The sequence below is a fragment of the Charadrius vociferus genome, unplaced genomic scaffold, assembly GCF_000708025.1.
Source record: "Charadrius vociferus isolate BGI_N301 unplaced genomic scaffold, ASM70802v2 scaffold621, whole genome shotgun sequence".
In the NCBI taxonomy this organism is placed as follows: Eukaryota; Metazoa; Chordata; class Aves; order Charadriiformes; family Charadriidae; genus Charadrius; species Charadrius vociferus.
The window spans coordinates 648,493-666,075 of NW_009646926.1; the positions used below are offsets into that span (position 1 = coordinate 648,493).

The 17,583-nt window shown below is 48.4% G+C and overlaps 1 protein-coding gene across 1 annotated transcript; it reads right to left on the reverse strand.

Annotated features, from left to right (window-relative positions):
• Positions 1 to 7,787: 7,787 nt before the first annotated feature.
• GFOD2 (glucose-fructose oxidoreductase domain containing 2) lies at positions 7,788 to 16,899 on the reverse strand. The gene is made up of 2 exons (XM_009894465.1): positions 16,554 to 16,899; positions 7,788 to 8,686 (listed from the first exon to the last, which is right to left on the reverse strand). Exons 1-2 carry the CDS (start codon positions 16,810 to 16,812, stop codon positions 7,788 to 7,790), a joined length of 1,158 nt encoding a protein of 385 aa, XP_009892767.1. The 5' UTR covers positions 16,813 to 16,899.
• Between the last annotated feature and the right edge of the window lie 684 nt (positions 16,900 to 17,583).

Here is a 17,583-nt window from a genome sequence, read left to right on the forward strand (position 1 = left end):
TGTTTCTCCTGTCGTGGTAGGATGAAGACAGAGACCACTTCTCTACACACAGTCTCTCCTGAACACTCCAGGGTGCAAAAGTCAAACAAAATCCCAGCGTTTTCCAAGCTTGAGGAATGGGACTTGGCGCTGGTCTTTGTAGACCCCACAGCAGTGTTGATTGGGAGGGGGCTACCGGGGTCCCTTGGTGCTGCCAGAGCAGGGCTGTCACCAGTGCCAGGTTGGGATGGCCGCAGCCATGTCCCACGGAGCCCTGCCAGCCCTGAGAATGGAGACTTCCACCTCCTGGTGACCCCTCCCAGGGCTGCAGCATCCCCAGGACCCCTGAACCTCTGTCACCACCACAATCAGCCCCATGAGCCCAGCTCTGCTGTGTCACCCAGGTGCAAGGGAACATCCCCAGGGCTCTCTCTGGTTTCTCCACCTCCCTTCTCACCCAGGAGCCCAGATCTGGGGGACCTATTGCTGGCAGGTCCTCCACAGGGGTTAACGGTCTTCTGGAATCTTCTGCCCAACTGGCGCCTTCAAACCATCCCCAGAGCCAAGCCTGGGGGAGGCTCAAATGGTAGGTGTGGAGAGGACAGGCTTGTGACACCACTCGCCCTGTTACTGTGGCTTAAAACACTCACGATTGGCTTTTGCAGCTTTTGGTGGCCTGTGCCAGTCCTCCCCACACTGCCTTCTGGAGGGTGGGGCCGCTTCGCTGGAGGTTTCGTGGCTGGACAGGGAAGCCGGGACACACAGGGACCAGTGGTGAGATGCTCAGGGCAGGTAATCAGTGCCTGCAGCCTCTCAGGGTTGGGGTCAGTCAGTGGAAATGCTGAAATTCTGTTTGGTTGTCCGTTTAACAGGCAAACTGTCCCCTCTCGTTCCCAGTGGAAGGGGAAGCAATGCAAAGGCTTCGGCCAGGGGCTGGGTGCTGATGGTTGGTGCGAAGGAGGTACAAGGCAGGGGTGTGAGGTGTGCTGGGGTGGTTGGGGTCTTCTAGCAGCTCATGGTGGGGTGGGGAGCTCCAGCACCTGGTGTGTTGGGAGGTTTTCACCTCCCTGCGTCCCCAGGGGTATTGGGAGAGCTCCTATGGCCAGCTGCTTTGGAGCATCTCCTGGGGGTCTTGTGCTGGGCAGAGCTCAGCCCCTTCAAAGCTGCAACCCGGGCCTGGGAGGGGGAACCACCATGTCAGCAGCTCAGCAGGGAGAGGCAGACAGTGCCCACGTCCCTGCAGCGTGGCCATGGCCTGGCCAGGCTGAGCACCGGGCATTGGGGTGAGCCCCCATGCCAAACCAGACACTCACGGAGATGCTGGTCTGCACACAGACCCTGCCAGTGGCCTAGAGTATCTGCCATGTCAGCCTCAGTGCCAGAGCCTCCTGTCCTGGTGAGAAGCCCTGAGGAGGGGCAGCATGGCGGCTATGAGCCTGGGCACATCCTCACTCAGCTGTCTGCAGCCCTGGAGAACCCAGACATCAAAGCTTTGGAGGTGAAGGGCGATGCCGCGTTGGGCGTGGGAGTTGGGACGAGCACAGGCTTTGTTCCCGGATGCCTTGTGCGAGAACAGGGGGTCCCGATGTGCACCAAAATTTGGGGACGGGGAAGGATGGGAAAAGCTCCTTTCTGCAGAGGGTGGATGTCACTGGGGCTGGGGCTACTCCAGAAACAAAAGGCATGATGTTACTCCTAATTCTTTCTCAAGCTGAGAGTAAATGACCCCAAATAGTTATCTGCGAGCTTCTAGTTAAGCTGCGTGAAATGGCAGCTGAATTGTTTCCAGACAGCTCCTTGTAAAGCGGTTTTCTGCCCTGGTGGCATGCTCAAGGGTGTCCTCAGCTACTGCTTGGGGCCTGGCGGTGCCACCATAGGTGATGGGGGGAATGAGGTGGCAACCAGAGCACCAGGAGGGCCAGCGGGACTCGTGGAGCCACCCAGCCCCATGGTGCCACCCACTATAGACAGCCGCTGCAGCAACATGGGTCACAGGTTGCTCCCACTCTCCAGCCAGCCGGGCTCACCTCCAAGACCTTGGGGCTACGTTGGGTGTAAAACCCTAAATCCAGGTTATTTATTCAGATTAATTAATGGCCAGCAAAGGGCCCAAGCCATGGTGGCCCACGCCAGGGCCCAAGGAAAGCGGGTGCAGGGACTGGCAGGGGGGGGGCGTTGCTTATCAGTGCTGTCCCCCATGTCTGCTGCAGTGGTCCAAGGACGGGCAAAGTGTCCTCATCCGCACTGAGCTGTATGAGGAGGAGATGGGGAAGAACAAAGAGCTCTTCCCGGAGCTGGCGGATCTCAGCTGTGTCGCGGCACTGCAGGCCTGGCTGCTAGCCTATGGGTTCAAACTCAAAGGGGCAAAGTAAGTCACCACACCTCCTTCACGAGCCCACATCGTGCTGCAACGCAGCTGGGATCACTGAGGCCCGGGTCTGCCCAGGGTAGGCTGCATCGCATGAGGGTGAAAGAAGGTTGGGAGGAAAGGATGAGCATAGGATGGAAAGTGTTAGTATCCAGGATTTGTGGCTGGACATTGTTCTGTTTTTATTTTGTTGAGAATTGAGGAGCTCAGTTTGTAGTAATTTTGAGAGTTGCTTAGAATTTAAGAGAGCACATAAACCAGAGAAGTGAGGACAGGGAGAAGCCCAAAGAGTCACGGGGATGATGGTGGAAAGGGAAATGGCACCTATTGCAATGTGGTAGCCCAGAGCCATCCATCAGCCCCAGTCAGTGACCACCAGCCTTATCTAAGCCCAGCCAGGGAGCTGAGCCAGCATGGTCAGGGCAGGAGCAGCGAGGTGCCGGCCAGCCGCTGGCACTGCTGTGCCATAACACAGGCACAGACTAAGGGAAAGGGCTGTCCTTGGACACTGCTCCTGTGCCAGGGCATGGAGAGCCCCATGGTGCCGCAGGGCTCTGTCTCACACCACAGCCAGACCCCGAGCTGGCCATGCCCTGCAACTGGTTTCTGTCCTGCAGGGTCAACGCACAAGTGCTCCTGTTGCAGCACCCTGATTTCCAGAGGGCACAGCCCACCACCAAGGAGCCGGGCACCCTTGGAGGCGATGCTGACCTCTCTGCCAAGCAGCAGCAGCAGAGCAAGAAGAAAAAGAGGCGTACGAGGAGGCCACGTCCTCCCCGAGGGACCCTGTCCCAGGACACGCTGGGTGAGCAAAGCTGGTGGCTGCACGGTGTGTGCTTTTGCTGACTTATGTCAGGAATGATGCTGGTCTAACGCTGGTTCCATAGTACAACAGGGTGGTCCCCAGCGCTTCTGCTTCTCCTAGACATCCCCATGGGTCGAGTGATGGTGGGGGCTCTGCCACTGTTGAGTTTTCAGCTGGGCACCATGATGTCCTGGCTCTTCCTTCCAGCTGCCATTTTATCTCCAGGATGCGGCCGTGCATCCCTGACTTTTATCCCACCAGGCAGCCTCAGCTCCAGGGCATGGTTCCCCTCCTGGCAGGGGCAATATTCCTCCTCTGCTCCCACGGCCACTGCAGCCCGTGAGTGATACAGCAAAGCCCTGGCAGGGAAGGGGTTGTCAGCAGCAGGTTTTTCTTGTACCTCTCCAGGAAAACTGCTGCGCCAGCGACCCTTGTATCAGTACATCAACTTCGACATGCCGGAGCTGATGCACCCATCAGCAGACGAAGATGTAGTCCCACAGCTGGCACAGCCAAACCAGGTCCCGGCAGCCACCGGCAGAGCAACTGCTCCGCAGCTGGAGGGTGAGCTCCAACAAGGTTTACCCAGCTCCTGTGTTCCCCAGGGAGCTGGCCTTGTCCTGCCAGTGACCTGCTGGTCCCCACAGCTCATCCCCCCAGAAATGGAGGCGTTGCCTGTGCAGGTTTTGTCACCTTATCCTGTTTCTTCCGCCCTTGCCCCTAGCTTTTAGAGAAGCAGCTTGGATGTCTCTGGGTCACCATTTGCAGCAGCTCTGCCCTTTTAGGTATTCTCTTGAAGCTCCTAGGTGGCCCAGCCAAACAGAGCGGGACCTTTCCGCCTAGGACAGCACTCTTGAGTTAACTCCACAGTCTCCAGGGTCCAGAGTTCTCCTCCAAGACTTGGTGGGACAAAGCCATGACCACCCTGAGCTGGAGCTGGTGACGGGCCTGCTCTAAGCAGATCCAGAGTGGTAGTACCACACGCACTGCTGGGACCTGGCATCCTTCTGGTGCAAATACTCAGCCTGTCTGCGACGAGGTGGCTGGGGTATTGATACACTCACTCCTCTTGCAGATACCTGGGCCAGCAGTGCTCCGGAGATGCCAGCCCCAGGAGCAGATGACAAGTCCATGCAGGTTGATATTGACAGGATGCTCAGATACGCAGCTAAAAAAAAGTCCCACCGCCCTTTCCTCAGTATATGTAGCCACACAGCTTTCTGCCTCCTGTTTGTCTGCCATAGCCTGCCCTGCAGGGTCATCACCTGGCCCATACAAACACCTGCGGGTTTATTGGGGTTTTTGTCCTGGTTGCAGAGAATCTGATTTGCCTGAAAGAAAAAAAAAAAGAGAGGCAATTTTTCATTATAAAATATACCTGCACATCACTTGGCCTTAGGATGCACGTGCTGTCATTACTTCTTCACGTGTGAAAGGCAGAAGGCTGGGGATCAGCCTTGAGACCAGCTGCCAGAGATCACCCCATGCAGGGGCCACGGGAGGGGACAAGCAGTGCTAACCAGCGGGTGTTTCCACTACATCTGTGTTAGAGGAACAAGGAGTGCATGGGGGAATCTAGACTTGTGACCAGTAGGTCGTGGGAGATCATTCTCCCCCTCTACTTGGCATTGGTGAGGCCACAACTGGAATACTGTGTCCAGTTTTGGGCTCCCCAGTTCAAGAGGGACAGGGAAGTGCTGGAGCGAGTCCAGCAAAGGGCAACTAAGATGATTGAGGGATTGGAGCATCTCCCTTATGAGGAAAGGCTGAGAGAGCTGGGACTCTTTAGCCTGGAGCAGAGAAGGCTGAGGGGAGACCTTATTATGGCATACAAGTATCTAAAGGGTGGGTTGAAGGAAGATGGAGCCAGACTCTTTTCAGTGGCTCCCAGTGACGAGACAAGGGGCAATGGGCACAAGCTGGAACATAGGAAGTTCCATTCAAATACACGGAAAAACTTCCTTACGGCTCGGGTAGCAGAGCACTGGCACAGGCTGCCCAGGGAGGTTGTGGAGTCCCCTTCTCTGGAGATTTTCAAAACCCGCCTGGATGCAGTCCTGAGTAATGTGCTCTGAGCAATCCTGCTTTAGCAGGGGAATTGGACTAGATGATCTCTAGAAGTCCCTTCCAACTCTGAAGATTCTGTGACTTCACAACAGAGATCTGCCTCATCCAAAGGAGTCCTCCTTTGGCTACCATCCCACCCTGCCTGTGCAGGGCAGCTGGTGGCTGCAGCCAGCCTACGAGAAGCCCATTTTGCCTCTCTGCACACGTCTGCAGTCAGGTCTCCTGTTGACCCAGGAGTCTTGGCACCCTCCTTCCTCCAGCAGGATCATTTGGGTCTATCTGGAGATGTTTTGTGCTTCCTTCTCCTATAGAAAGAGCTGTACTTTAGGATTTTCTGCCCAGTACAAATGAATGGACAAAGGCACAAAGGAAGGTTCACAGTTCAAGGAGGACAGCTTCAAAACAGATCCAAAACTGGCACAAAATAAGCCAGAGATGTTCTGTCCAAATGAAGGTGGCGACTTCCAGGTGAGCTCAGGAGACACTATCTCACCTGCTTTACATAGTGCATGGACATTCGATGCTCTGAGCTATGGTAGAAACACCAGTACTCTACCTGTAAAGGAAGGCTTGCAGAGATGCAGCTCCCACTGCTCCACCTGCTATAGCTGGGAACAGTGGACAAACTTCAACCATTTGCTTTCTTCATCCAGCTCATGGGAGCAGCCACGCTCCTACTCTTTAAAACAGCGTGTCAGTAGGCTTGTTTCCATCAGTTTAACGTGTTGAAAGTAAATACCCAAGGGTAAAGTAAATACCTGTTTTACACACTGAGCAAAGAAAGCGATCCCATCAATGCTACGGGGATTTTGCTTCTTAGTTGTGTGTCTTCCAGCAATTCTTATGACGAGTCAGACAGAAAAATAAAGATCCTGTTAATCACAAAAGTTGACACGGTAAGTCCAAGATAGGCAAGAGGATCTCCAAAACCAGCTACGCAACATCTGTAACCCAAGGAAACAGATCTTCTGGTGGGACTGACTTTCCCTTGGTGATAAACGGGTGACATTTGCTAGGATAGCACAGAGCTGCCTCGTACTTTTTCCACACCCAAGCTACCCAGCTGGCAGCAAGAGAGCACAGAAGTAGGGAAGGACTCAGTAGGTACTAAGCCCCAACTGTAAGTCTCCTGTTCACATTTATTAGGATGGTTTCAGCTTGACCAAATCAAACACAAGCACACAGCTGGATAAAGAATGCCCTCAACAAACACAACTTTTTATTTCTGTAGAAAACAAGATACTTTTCAGGAAGGACCAGCTTATGAAACAGCAGTTTGCATGTTAATATACATAAATACACAGGGTTACAATTTAGTGGGAAATACATTTTAAAAAAAGCTTTCAAGTACACAAAATAAATGTAGTAAAATTGGATTATCCCTTCTGCATACCTGCCTCAGAGAGAAACGTTTCTCAAACGGAATGAACTTCCACCCGTGATCTGCCAACAGATCTCTCCACTGGACAAGCTGCAGCAGGGTGCGAGGATGGGCAGGGCCAGAGGGTTAATATCCAGTGTTTGAGATTAAGAGCAGACTTACCCATGACAGTTCAGTCCCCATTCTCTCAACTAGCAGGATGTGTGTAGTGTGACAATTACCTGGCCAGCACAATAAAGAGAGCTGCAAGAGGTAGGAAATACCTCCTTACTTCCATCTTGCAGATCCCTGGAAGGTTAATGCTGTACAACTTCATTACCCATGACACCGTGACCCTGGGAAGCATTTATTAACAGTCACAGAAATGAGAACGTGGCCCTGCAGGCACAGCACCGGTGCTGCCAGGCAGTAAACACAACCGACGGACACAGAGCTTACGGAAAAAAGCTGCTGGATGCAGGCAGCCTCTTGAGTAGAAGGAATAATGTCTACAGATATGGAAGAATTGCATAAATCATCACAGACTTCCTAAAGATTTTCCTGCCAAGACACTGTCAACGGAGAATTCGTAGCATCATTTAAATAAAATACTAGTTTACATGAATTTGAAAGACATTTGCCACGTGCAGGAAACCAAAAGGCTAATCCTTATGTTACAAACTTTAATCCGTTTCTTCTACTTTTTGTCCTATAGGAACTTAGAGACCTGTTACATTACTAAACTCTTTTATAAAATTTTACAAACCGAGAAGTAAAACTTAATCAGTCTCCAAGAGAGAAGGAAAAGGCATCTGAATAACAGATACTCCCTGATATTGCTCTACATGCTCTCGTGTTAATATTGTTAAAATGAGCAACCTGTGCAACAGGGCTTGTGTCCCAGTTCCGAGCCATACAACAGCAGAGATCCCATGCTTCACTTCAGCTACTGCAAGTGCAAAGGGCAATTCAAGTTTTCCTACCAGTCTCTGAGGCAAAAAATAAACATTTGCAAAAATGGAAACATTTAAAACTCTTTAAACAATTTAAATCAGAACAGTTTCTATCAGAACATGACATATTTTACACATTTAAAAAACCAAGGAACTCAGGTTATTAAATAAGAATCTACATATCTTAAAAATTGAGAAGTTTTTTTACATGACAGCCAGAAGTGTTAATTGTCCTATCTTCCAAAGCAGGCATGTTCATAAGTTATTTCTTTGAAGCGCCTCGCAGAGGTTTTGATTGGCATCTGGTTCCTCGGTCATCACCTCCACAGCCTCCCACTCACCTGACCTGCTGGATTTCTTGATGGCCTCTACTACACTCTGCATGTACAGACCATCTTCAAAAGAGGCTGCCATGGAAACAGGTTTATGATCCCATGTCCGACGGTCTTCCTGGTCTTGGAAAGACTGCCTCAGTGCTTGCACCATGTACACCATTCCTTTTAGGTAAAGCAGCGGGATGTCTTTAAACCCCCTATCCAAAAGGCCCTTGTTGACAGTCAGAGAGTCTGTAAACAGTAGTTCTTCTTGGAGCGCAGTGTTCTTCTGCCCATACAAGTCTGTCCCGCGAGCTATGAGGCGACCGGTAGACCCAACAATCATGACTTCATGGATGAATGATCCAGGCATGTTGAAGTTGAGAGTCACAGTGCAACAGACACCGTCACTCATTAGCATCTGGAAAAAGCAGAAGTCATCGCTAGTGACGTGGCGGATCCCGCTTATAGCTGTGTTCTGCTTCACAAAAGTCTTGAGCAAACCATGGACCTTCTCTGCTCTCCTGCTGATGAGGTGAGTTAGGAGGTCGATGATGTAGGTTCCCATTGTATGCAGACCACCTCCTCCCATCAGCTCATCACAGATCCAGTTGTACTTGTGGCTGAGCAGGCTTCCCCCATAAACTCGTACGTCACAGATCATCACATTGCCCACATAGTGTTCTTCTATCAACTGCTTCATCTTCACAAAGGCAGGCAAGAAACGGAGAACATTGCCAACAATGCTCATCAGCTTGGGGTAATACCTGGCAGCTGTGACCATCCTGAAGGCATCCACAGAGGTAGCAGCTTTCTCACAGATCACATTCTTCCCTATTCCTGCAGCACAAATGAAAAAAAAAAAAAAAAAGAAAAAAAAAAAAAAAAAGAAAAAAAAAAAAAAAAAGAAAAAAAAAAAAAAAAAGAAAAAAAGAAAAAAATAGCACACACGAGCGAAACATGCTCAGATGTCCCAAAGGTTGTCAAGAAGAAGGGTTTTTAAGAGTCAGGCTTTCCTGCTGCAATTTCAAAGGCAAAGGTCTAGGAACTAAAATAGGAACACCAAGTGAAGCAAGACTCAAAGCTGCTTCCAAGATTCTCCAAATTGCAGAGCTGACAAACTCCCACAGAGAGAACCTCCAAGTAAAGAGAGGATTTTTACATCATGAGAGATAAATGGCCAAATGGCATCAAACAGCATCAAAACAAGACACAATTTGCATGTGGTAGCTATAAAATTATTTGAATGCCTCTACAGCCAGAGGGAAAAAATGTCATGTACCCTGCAGGGAAGAGGTGAGTGAAGGGGAAATTTGATTTTCAATTTGTGTTTCACCATCACTATGCATTTATTATTTTAAATACATTAATAGAAACAGGACAGACAAGATACTTAGTGGCCTGCATACAGAATGCAACAATTTGAAATAATGTTTTGGTAGATGGATTGTTTTAAAAGCATCGCTAATTAGAAAGCAAATTCCTACATTTGGTGCTCTGCTGGTATTCCCTCTTCCTCCCCCATCTTCAGTCTTTTCTCATGACATGGCTTTACTTTTCCACATACATCTGTTCCAATAAAATACTTATCTAAACGTTTTTCAGTGTAACAACCAGGGGTATACGAGAAGTCTCCAGACATTAACTAGTGACGTCAGACCTGAAGGTCAGTCATGTCATACCATGGTTTCTCCCTAAGAATTGCAGGAATCACCAGACACGGAGGTAGGCACCTCTGAAAGCTTCTCCTGACCCAGGAGCAGACCGCACTCCCCACTCAGAACAGCTTTTAAGCAACTCCCCGATGAGAAGATACCAGCACAAATGCTTATATCAGTCTCTCGCACAAGAGAAGCCAGATCCCACACTGCAGCTCCTGCTCTCAGCACTCCACCTCCTGGCTGCGCTGAGCAAACCTTTCAGGAACACTCTGAGCAGTCCAGGCGCCAGCAAGCTCCTCAGCCAGGCAACTACAGCTAAAGAAAACCCAGAACCTGTATTTCTAATATAGACACAAGCAAAATATGGTCAGAAAACAAAAAGACTACAATTTTTAGTGGTCTCTTTCAAAGAAATCCCCTAATGTGAGTCAACAGAAGCTTTAATGAACAAAGGGTAAGGTCAAACTCCCTGGGGACACCCTGGCTGCCCACTGCTAACGCCCAATGTCAGGGACCATTTCTGACTCTCCTGTCCCAGATCCCACTGCTGAGATGAGGCACAACGCTCAGTTCGATATTCCACATGGCTGGCTGAGTGACTCTTGAGAGATGCTTCAGCGCCTGCTTTACCTGCCTTCTGGTTTAAATGGCACTCATCTCAAGCCAGGCTGCAGTAACATACAAACAAAAAGAAAAAGCAAAAGGATCTTCACAGCACCCTAAGCAGACAGCAGTTCTCCAAGTTCAGAGAAAATAAAAGCGACTCTCGATCTGTGTACACACAGGCTACAGCTGTCCCCCTTGCACAACCCTACTGCCCTCCACCATGTATTTGGTGGTACAGGAGCTGACTCAGCATACAAACCCAACATGGAAATATTCACTCATCTTGGCTCTTTTGCTGGCAGGTTATTGCCCCGAGTTGGCTCTCCAAGGAGCCCAACAGTGTCCACACAAAAGGGGCTGGGTCCCTGCAATGGGGGACTGAGAGTGGAGAGGGCTGAGCCAAGGGCGACCACCAGTGCTGCCTGGGGACAGCCGTTTCAGGCTGGGCGGACGATCACGCTGGGCTGCCCTTGTTCTGCCACCCACCCGCCCACTCTCACCCCTGCGTCAGCACTCTTTGCCAGTGTAGGCCAAGCCACTTGAGGAGCTAAAACTGACTGATGCCTTTTTTGGGGATGGCAGTCAGCACAGCTCACCGACAGCTCAACGCAGCTCACCAAGCGTGGCGAGACTGCCAGGACAGAGACCCGGGTACACCTTAATATCTCTGGGATAAAGCTGTGGTTGCTCTCAGTGGGACAAGCCCCACAGCTGTCCCCAAGCTCACACAGATGGCTGTGCAGAAAGGACAAAGGCCAAGTCAGAGACAGCTACAAGGTCCCTTAGCACTGTAATGGCCATGCCTTCTGTTTTCCCAGACAGAAAAACTTACCATCATCACCTTGCTGCTATTATTTTGATAATGAAAAACCTGAACTTTGTACCATATTTTTTTCTTAAATTACTGCTGCAAAATTTTCTGTTGAGGTCCCCACCAGCTAAGACACATGAGAGCCACCATGGGGCTCTGGTGCTCCTCAGAGCCCTCTGTGAGCGAGTTCAGCTCACCAACCAAGCCCCATTTAGAAAAAGAAGTTTCTTCTTTGCAAGCAAGCGGGTCTAAACCCACAGAAGGGGCTGCACACCTGGGAGGAAGGAGATGAGGCTGTGGAGTTGGGTTTCCCCACTCAGAGGCAGCGAGTGAGGATAGCAGCAGCTCTGCTGCCTGCAATGAAGCTCTTCACAAGCTGTCCTAACAACATGCCTCAAGGTCTTCTCTGTGCACACCTCAGATCAAACACTGTCTGCAGGGTGCACATCAGTTTCTGCAGAACATTTTGCAGACTGAAGTCCTCCTAGGACACAAGAGAGAATGAGTCAATCTTCCTCCCCAGAGCTGTCATTTTGTTCCTATCTCATTTTGTCCTTATCTCCTTCCTGCCCAGGAAACAGGCTGTCCACCCTGCCTCATGACAGCCAGTGCTGCTTCACATCCTGGAAGATGGGTGTTTCTCTGCCAGCCTACCCCGCAGTTACCAGCTCCAAGCCCTGTGGGGTCTGTAAGTTGTTCCTTGGGAAGTGCTTCTTGCTCTCAGTGCTGAGTTCGTTATTGCTGGATGTGAAACGACATACCTAATGCAACCAGCTAAGCAGTGTGAAGGCATGTAGCTCTCTACCACCTCTTATACTACTCATGACTGTAGTTAACCTGAAACGGCTTCAGGCTTCAACATCCCCGAGAACGGCAGTGCTGAGCGCTGCCCTGGAGAGGGTGTAAGGAGAGGCTGTACAGCTCTACGTGCAGAGCAGATGTATGGGCTGATGAAACCAGAGCGCAAGGACCTGGTTACACACCCCTGGTCAAAGCACCCAACAAGCGATCAGACCTGACCCTCAACAAACATACTCTGCTCCCAGCACACTAAACCACCTCTCCACAGGTGCACTTCCAGGCAGGTGCACCCTTCACAACAGCCATTACTAGCACTGCACACAGGAGAAACTACTCTTATTAATGTGTTTTTTAACTGCTTGTTTTAGTAAGAGGGGAGGAAATGAGAGAAAAATGTCACTCTTGCGAGGAGTCCTTAAACAAACCATCTACTTCTGCATTCAGGGGCAAAAGCACCTGCCAGATTCCAAGAATTTTCAAACTATTTCCTGATTTAGCAAATAAACTAAACACTTAAGAGGTCTCTTAACTCTCATTAATATAATACAGCCAAATCATGGCTTCACTCAATGAAATAACAGATTTGAAGTATGTTCACATTCTATGGAAGCAATCAAAAAACAACATGCAAGTTGAGACTTACCGGGCAGCAGAATAAACTAGACTACCTAAGGGAACCTTAGGTCTCTCGTCAGATCCACACTGTCCAAGAGCAACAAGGCCTCAGCTTCCTTCAGCCACATCACATTCAAAACTTGCCCCACGTGAAGTATTTTACAGTCCTGGTTAATAAAACACAAGCACAGAAAACTCACGGCTTTCTCATGCTGCCTGGTGGACACTACCCAGAGCTGTGACAGGACTTGAGGATGGAAACAGGTCCCAGTGATTGCCAGGACCCCCCAGCCCACTCCCTCCTCCTTAGTAAGGAGTATGCAAGCATGGGCAGGAGGAAGGGGAACCGCAGCCTGGTATTGCCTTGGGAAGGGGAGCGTGCATGAAAAGATGGGAGAAGTGCAGCCCAAACCTTAAAGAGTCGTCTCTCTCTGCAATCGTTGTGCATGTGAACCAGGGCCTCCTCTCTGCCTCAGGCTGGGTGCCAACAAGCAGGCCACGAGAAGGACACTGAGACCTCATCTGGCCCACCGGTCCATCAAGGAGGTCCTTCGTGTCGCCGGGTGGCCTGCTGAGTAGCCTGGATGGTGAGGGGCCCTGCTGTCCAGTGTGCGGGTGGGACAAGCAGGGGCACCCGTGCACAGAGGTGTTCCTGCAGCACAGTCAGGAGGGTACCAGCCATGTGCCACACAGCCTGCACAGGCAGCGTGAGGAGCAGGCTGGGCTGGGTCAGCTACCACTTCACCCCTTTGGTTTTCTTTGCCTGGCTATCACAGCCACAGCTGCCCGTCCAACACTTTCCATAAACAGCTGAAGTCCCCAGCCTTTCCCCTCTCTGCACGAGTTATAACATTGACTCAAACTACTAAATGTGTCTATCCCATGTAAATACGTCCATTGAACTGAAGCTCCAGTTCTTTACTGCCCTGAATAACATCAGATAACCTGAGGTTACACCTAGGAAGATGTACAACTGGCCACTGCTGAAGCACACCAGACCATCGCTTTGTCTGCCTTAAGAAGTTGAGAGTGTCTGAGGAGTCTTCCCAAATAACCGGCTGTTTCAGCTGTACTTGCTTTGGGAGCCTCCCAAAGAATGAACACTCATTCCATTTCATTTCTTGTTCTGACTCTTTACTTCATAATTAACATATACATGCTATAATTTGTAGGGACTCCGCAAAATCAGAGGTCAAACAATCTATGTTGCATAGATGTCTTAAACGATTAAGTCAATGAATATAAACCAAGAACAATAAGTAAAAGGTTCCTCTGTAGCCACTCCACAAACCATCCGTTTGACGGCTGGGCTCAGTACGTGCAGCAACATTATCTTCAGCATCCTGAAGAAATTTTACTCCAAGGATTTCGTATGTTCTGCCTCCCTGAACACTGCCTCATGGCCAAACATCCCCATGTTTCACATTCCACTCCAGCCAGTAACTCTGCTCTGGGCTCACCTAATGCAAAGGTGGATGCATTTTAACCGTGGGACACGAACCACAACACAGACATTTTGTGAAATTAATTTAGTTCCTCCGAGATCAAAAGGTACACAAATTTTAGGAGAGCTTCTTGCTTTGCCTGTTGCAGAGATAAACCATAAGATTAAACTGATCTTAGTTTGAATCACCCTCTGGGCTTTGATCTGTTCTGTCTGATTCATGAACTCAAGCCAGCGTTACTGCTTTGTCCCCATCATGCCAAAGTTCTACCTAGGCTTGTTCATGGACATCTGTCAGTAAGAAACTTAGGCAAGCAAATTGCACTGCCTGAAAAAAAGGGTTTCTCTCCCCTCTGCCAGAAATAAAAATGTAAGCGCATTGTAAAATAGTAAAAATAAAAGTATAAAAAAGTATACAAATAAGTAATAGAAGGGTAAGCACTTAAAAAACCCAAACAAACCCCAACAAAACAAAACACAAGACCATCATCACTATACCACATCTGATCTTTCACAAAGCCCAGTCTCTCTGCTACTAAACACCAATCTATTATATACAATTCACAGCCAATAATTCTCCAATTATAAACATACAGAATGAATCACAGACTGTTCAGGGTTGGAAGGGCCCTCTGGAGATCATCTAGTCCAACCCCCCTGCTAGAGCAGGGTCACCTACAGTAGGCTTCGTCCAGGTGGGTTTGGAATGTCTCCAGAGTGGGAGACTCCCCCACCTCTCTGGGCAGCCTGTGCCAGTGCTCTGCCACCCTCACAGGAGAGAAGTTCCTCCTCATGTTAAGATGGAATTTCCTATATTCAAGTTTGTGCCCGTTACCTCTTGTCCTATCACTGCGCACCACCGAAAAAAGACTGTTCCCATCCCCCAGCACCCTCCCTTTAAGGATTTATAAGCATTAGTAAGATCCCCCCTCAGTTTTCTTTCTCTAGACTAAAAAGACCCAAGTCCCTCAGCCTTTCATCCCAATATCAATCTGAACTTTCAGAGAAAACATACTTCCATCTTTGGCCCTACCCTGATTTTGCGTTCCTTCAGAATGCTTAAAATATTTCATGACATACTTGGCAGCAGATCTATAAATACCATTGTGACTAACCTAGAAAGCTGAAAGACAAGGTCAGCATCATATTGGGTCTGAGATACCTGTATCAGTTTGCAGATCAGAACATTTCAGGACCGACAGAAGTGAAAACTAAACTATCCTTTACTTCTTCATCCATTGGTTTCCCTAGACTTTTCAGCTTCCCACTTATCTATACCTGCCGTCAAGCATACATATCACCTCTGCACTTTTGCACCAGCTTTATCTCCCTTTCCTCCTCTAGACAATGCCATCTTACAGGTTCACAGCCTTTGAAGAAAGAATCTCAATCCATTTTAATTAACAATTCACCAGAGAAAGTTCAGTCCTCTCCTTTTAACCCACTTGACCATCAAGAGCCATGAAAACTATTGAAACACTTACTACCTAACAAGTGTTTAAAAGACCTTCTAGCATATTTAGAGAGATAAATTCTAATTTACAGTTCAAACATTCAAAAATCAGAATACCTTAAATTAAAAGGACAGTACTCTAATAAGGTAAACAAACAAATCTAACAATGTGAAAAAGAGGAAAAAAAATCCTGAAATCTCTCTCTGCATATCTAAGTGGCATGCAAATGTTTGTGCAGGGAGTTGTTTACTTCCATAACAAATTACTGTAGAGCAAAGAGGCTAAGAACAACAAACCACCCTGGCTTACATGGTTTGAGATATTACCCATCCTAAAATCAACTCATGTGGATCTCCTGTAAACACAGTAAAAATATCACACTTGTTATTTAGAGAATTACATGCAAACTCACACCCACGCTGCACTACATGAGAGGACATTAACACTACAAAGTCACACGCTTTGAATTAAGAAATGTCAAGATGCCTGGACAGTTGGCTCCCACCTCCCTGCCCAACCAGTTCGGGTTGTCGTTCCTTCTCTCCCACACACCTTCACCCAGCCCATCTTGCTGGGTTCCTCCTGCTGTCCCACAACATCTCCTCTTTCCCCCCCAGCTTCTGCCCTCCTGCGAAAGCAGAAGGATTCCTCCAGCAAGTCCCACCCGGGACCATACCAGCCTGCTACAGACACGGGTGTCCACAGAGAGCTCCAGGTGGTGGCCAGGGTCACAACACACTGGCTGAAAGCAACAGCTGCAGAGAATTTAGGTCTTGACTCTTAAGATTCTACTGGGTGCATGCAAACATTTTTTCAAAGGCTTTTAACTTTCAAGTCTGGTTTTATTTGTGGGGAAAACAGAAAGCAGAGCTGAACAACCCCCCCCACTCCAGGCAAATCTCAGTTTCCTATCGCAGAACATGGGAAGATTTGAAATTAATTAGGCAACTTAAGTTGTTTGGGGTTTTTTGTTCTTTTTTTTTTTTTAAATGGGCACAAAAACATTTTGCCCCCTTGTCACCACCTCTGAAACAGCTCATTTTTATTAAAGCCTCCCCATCATAAGTTCAGTCTGAAGAAAAAATGGGATATTTTAGCCTAATTAATTTGCAAAGCTATAAGCAATTATAAATAGTATTTTTTCAACAAATTCTAGGCAACCTTTCTTGCAGGTGACGCTATGAATTCCACACAAAACATTTAGCACTGCATTTGCATGTTGGTGCAACCAGAATCGTACTGGGGTAACAGCTTCAAATTTCAATCTGCCAATGAGCTATGGATTTTTGGTCCAATGCCAAAGATAAAAAGGTACCTAGAGCCTTCACAGCAATTTGCCGAGTTAGTGGCGGAGGGATATTGATGCAAACCAAATCTACGTCCTGGTGCAGCAAGACATCATCAGTCCGACTCGTGTAGAAGGAGATGTTCATTTCCTCTGCCAGCTGTTTGGCTTCCTCTTCTGTCTTCCCCCAAAGCGCTTCAATGGAGAAGCCTTCTGCTCTCAGCAAGGGTACCAGTACCCGGGCGGTGCTGCCAGTTCCAAACACACCCACTCCAGGAAGCATTTTCATGCTGCATTCATTCAAGCATCAGGGTTTACACATAGGCCTTCAATAAAATGTTCAGCTCCTCAGCTTTCCATTCCATCCACAGTTCCTAAAACTTGAAAAATTATAAGTCAATATCAACAAAAGGCATGTTTTGACATCAAATGGATCTAGCCTGAAGGCTAGCTTCTATCCTTCAGATGGAATTCAAAATTTTCAAAGAGCATCAGGAAAAAAAAGCAAAAAAAACCCAAACCCATAAAAAACTTGTAATCCTTAGAGAAATAGTATTAACGGATAAGTCAAACATCCCATGCAGAATAATGGTAAGAAAGCAGCCTGGCAAAGTCATGAGCATCATGAGCTTCAAAACTCAGGATGCACATACAGAAACACACAGAAGGATGCCGGGACAAACCAGAGACGACGAGGCACAAACGGGGAGCAACAGGAAGCATCGAGGGGACAGGACATAGAGTCTATGGCACCAGCAGATAAAAGCAGCGCTGCTGTAGTTGTGATGATGTAAGTCTCTAAATGAGATAAAGGTTTGTGAGATGAAGTAATATCTTTTATTAGACTGACTGAGATAGCTGGAAATAATAGGCAAGCTTTTGGGCACATAAATCTTTATTCCAAATTAAATACACAAACTGAAAACAACCACTTGAGGCTAAACAATTTTATGGCAAACAGTTAAGCCACTGCATAGAAGATCTAGAAAATGTGTCTTGTAGGGGAAGCCTAGATTCCCTGAGCTTGTTTAGCCTGGGGAGAAGGCTACAAGGAGAGATA

Coding starts and splice junctions, on each gene's coding strand:
- GFOD2 (XM_009894465.1), bottom strand. CDS start 16,812: ATGAAAATGCTTCCTGGAGTGGGTGTGTTTGGAACTGGCAGCACCGCC. Junction 8,687..16,553: donor AATTGCTGTGAAGGCTCTAG/GTACCTTTTTAT, acceptor TTTGTGCTGCAG/GAATAGGGAAGAATGTGATC.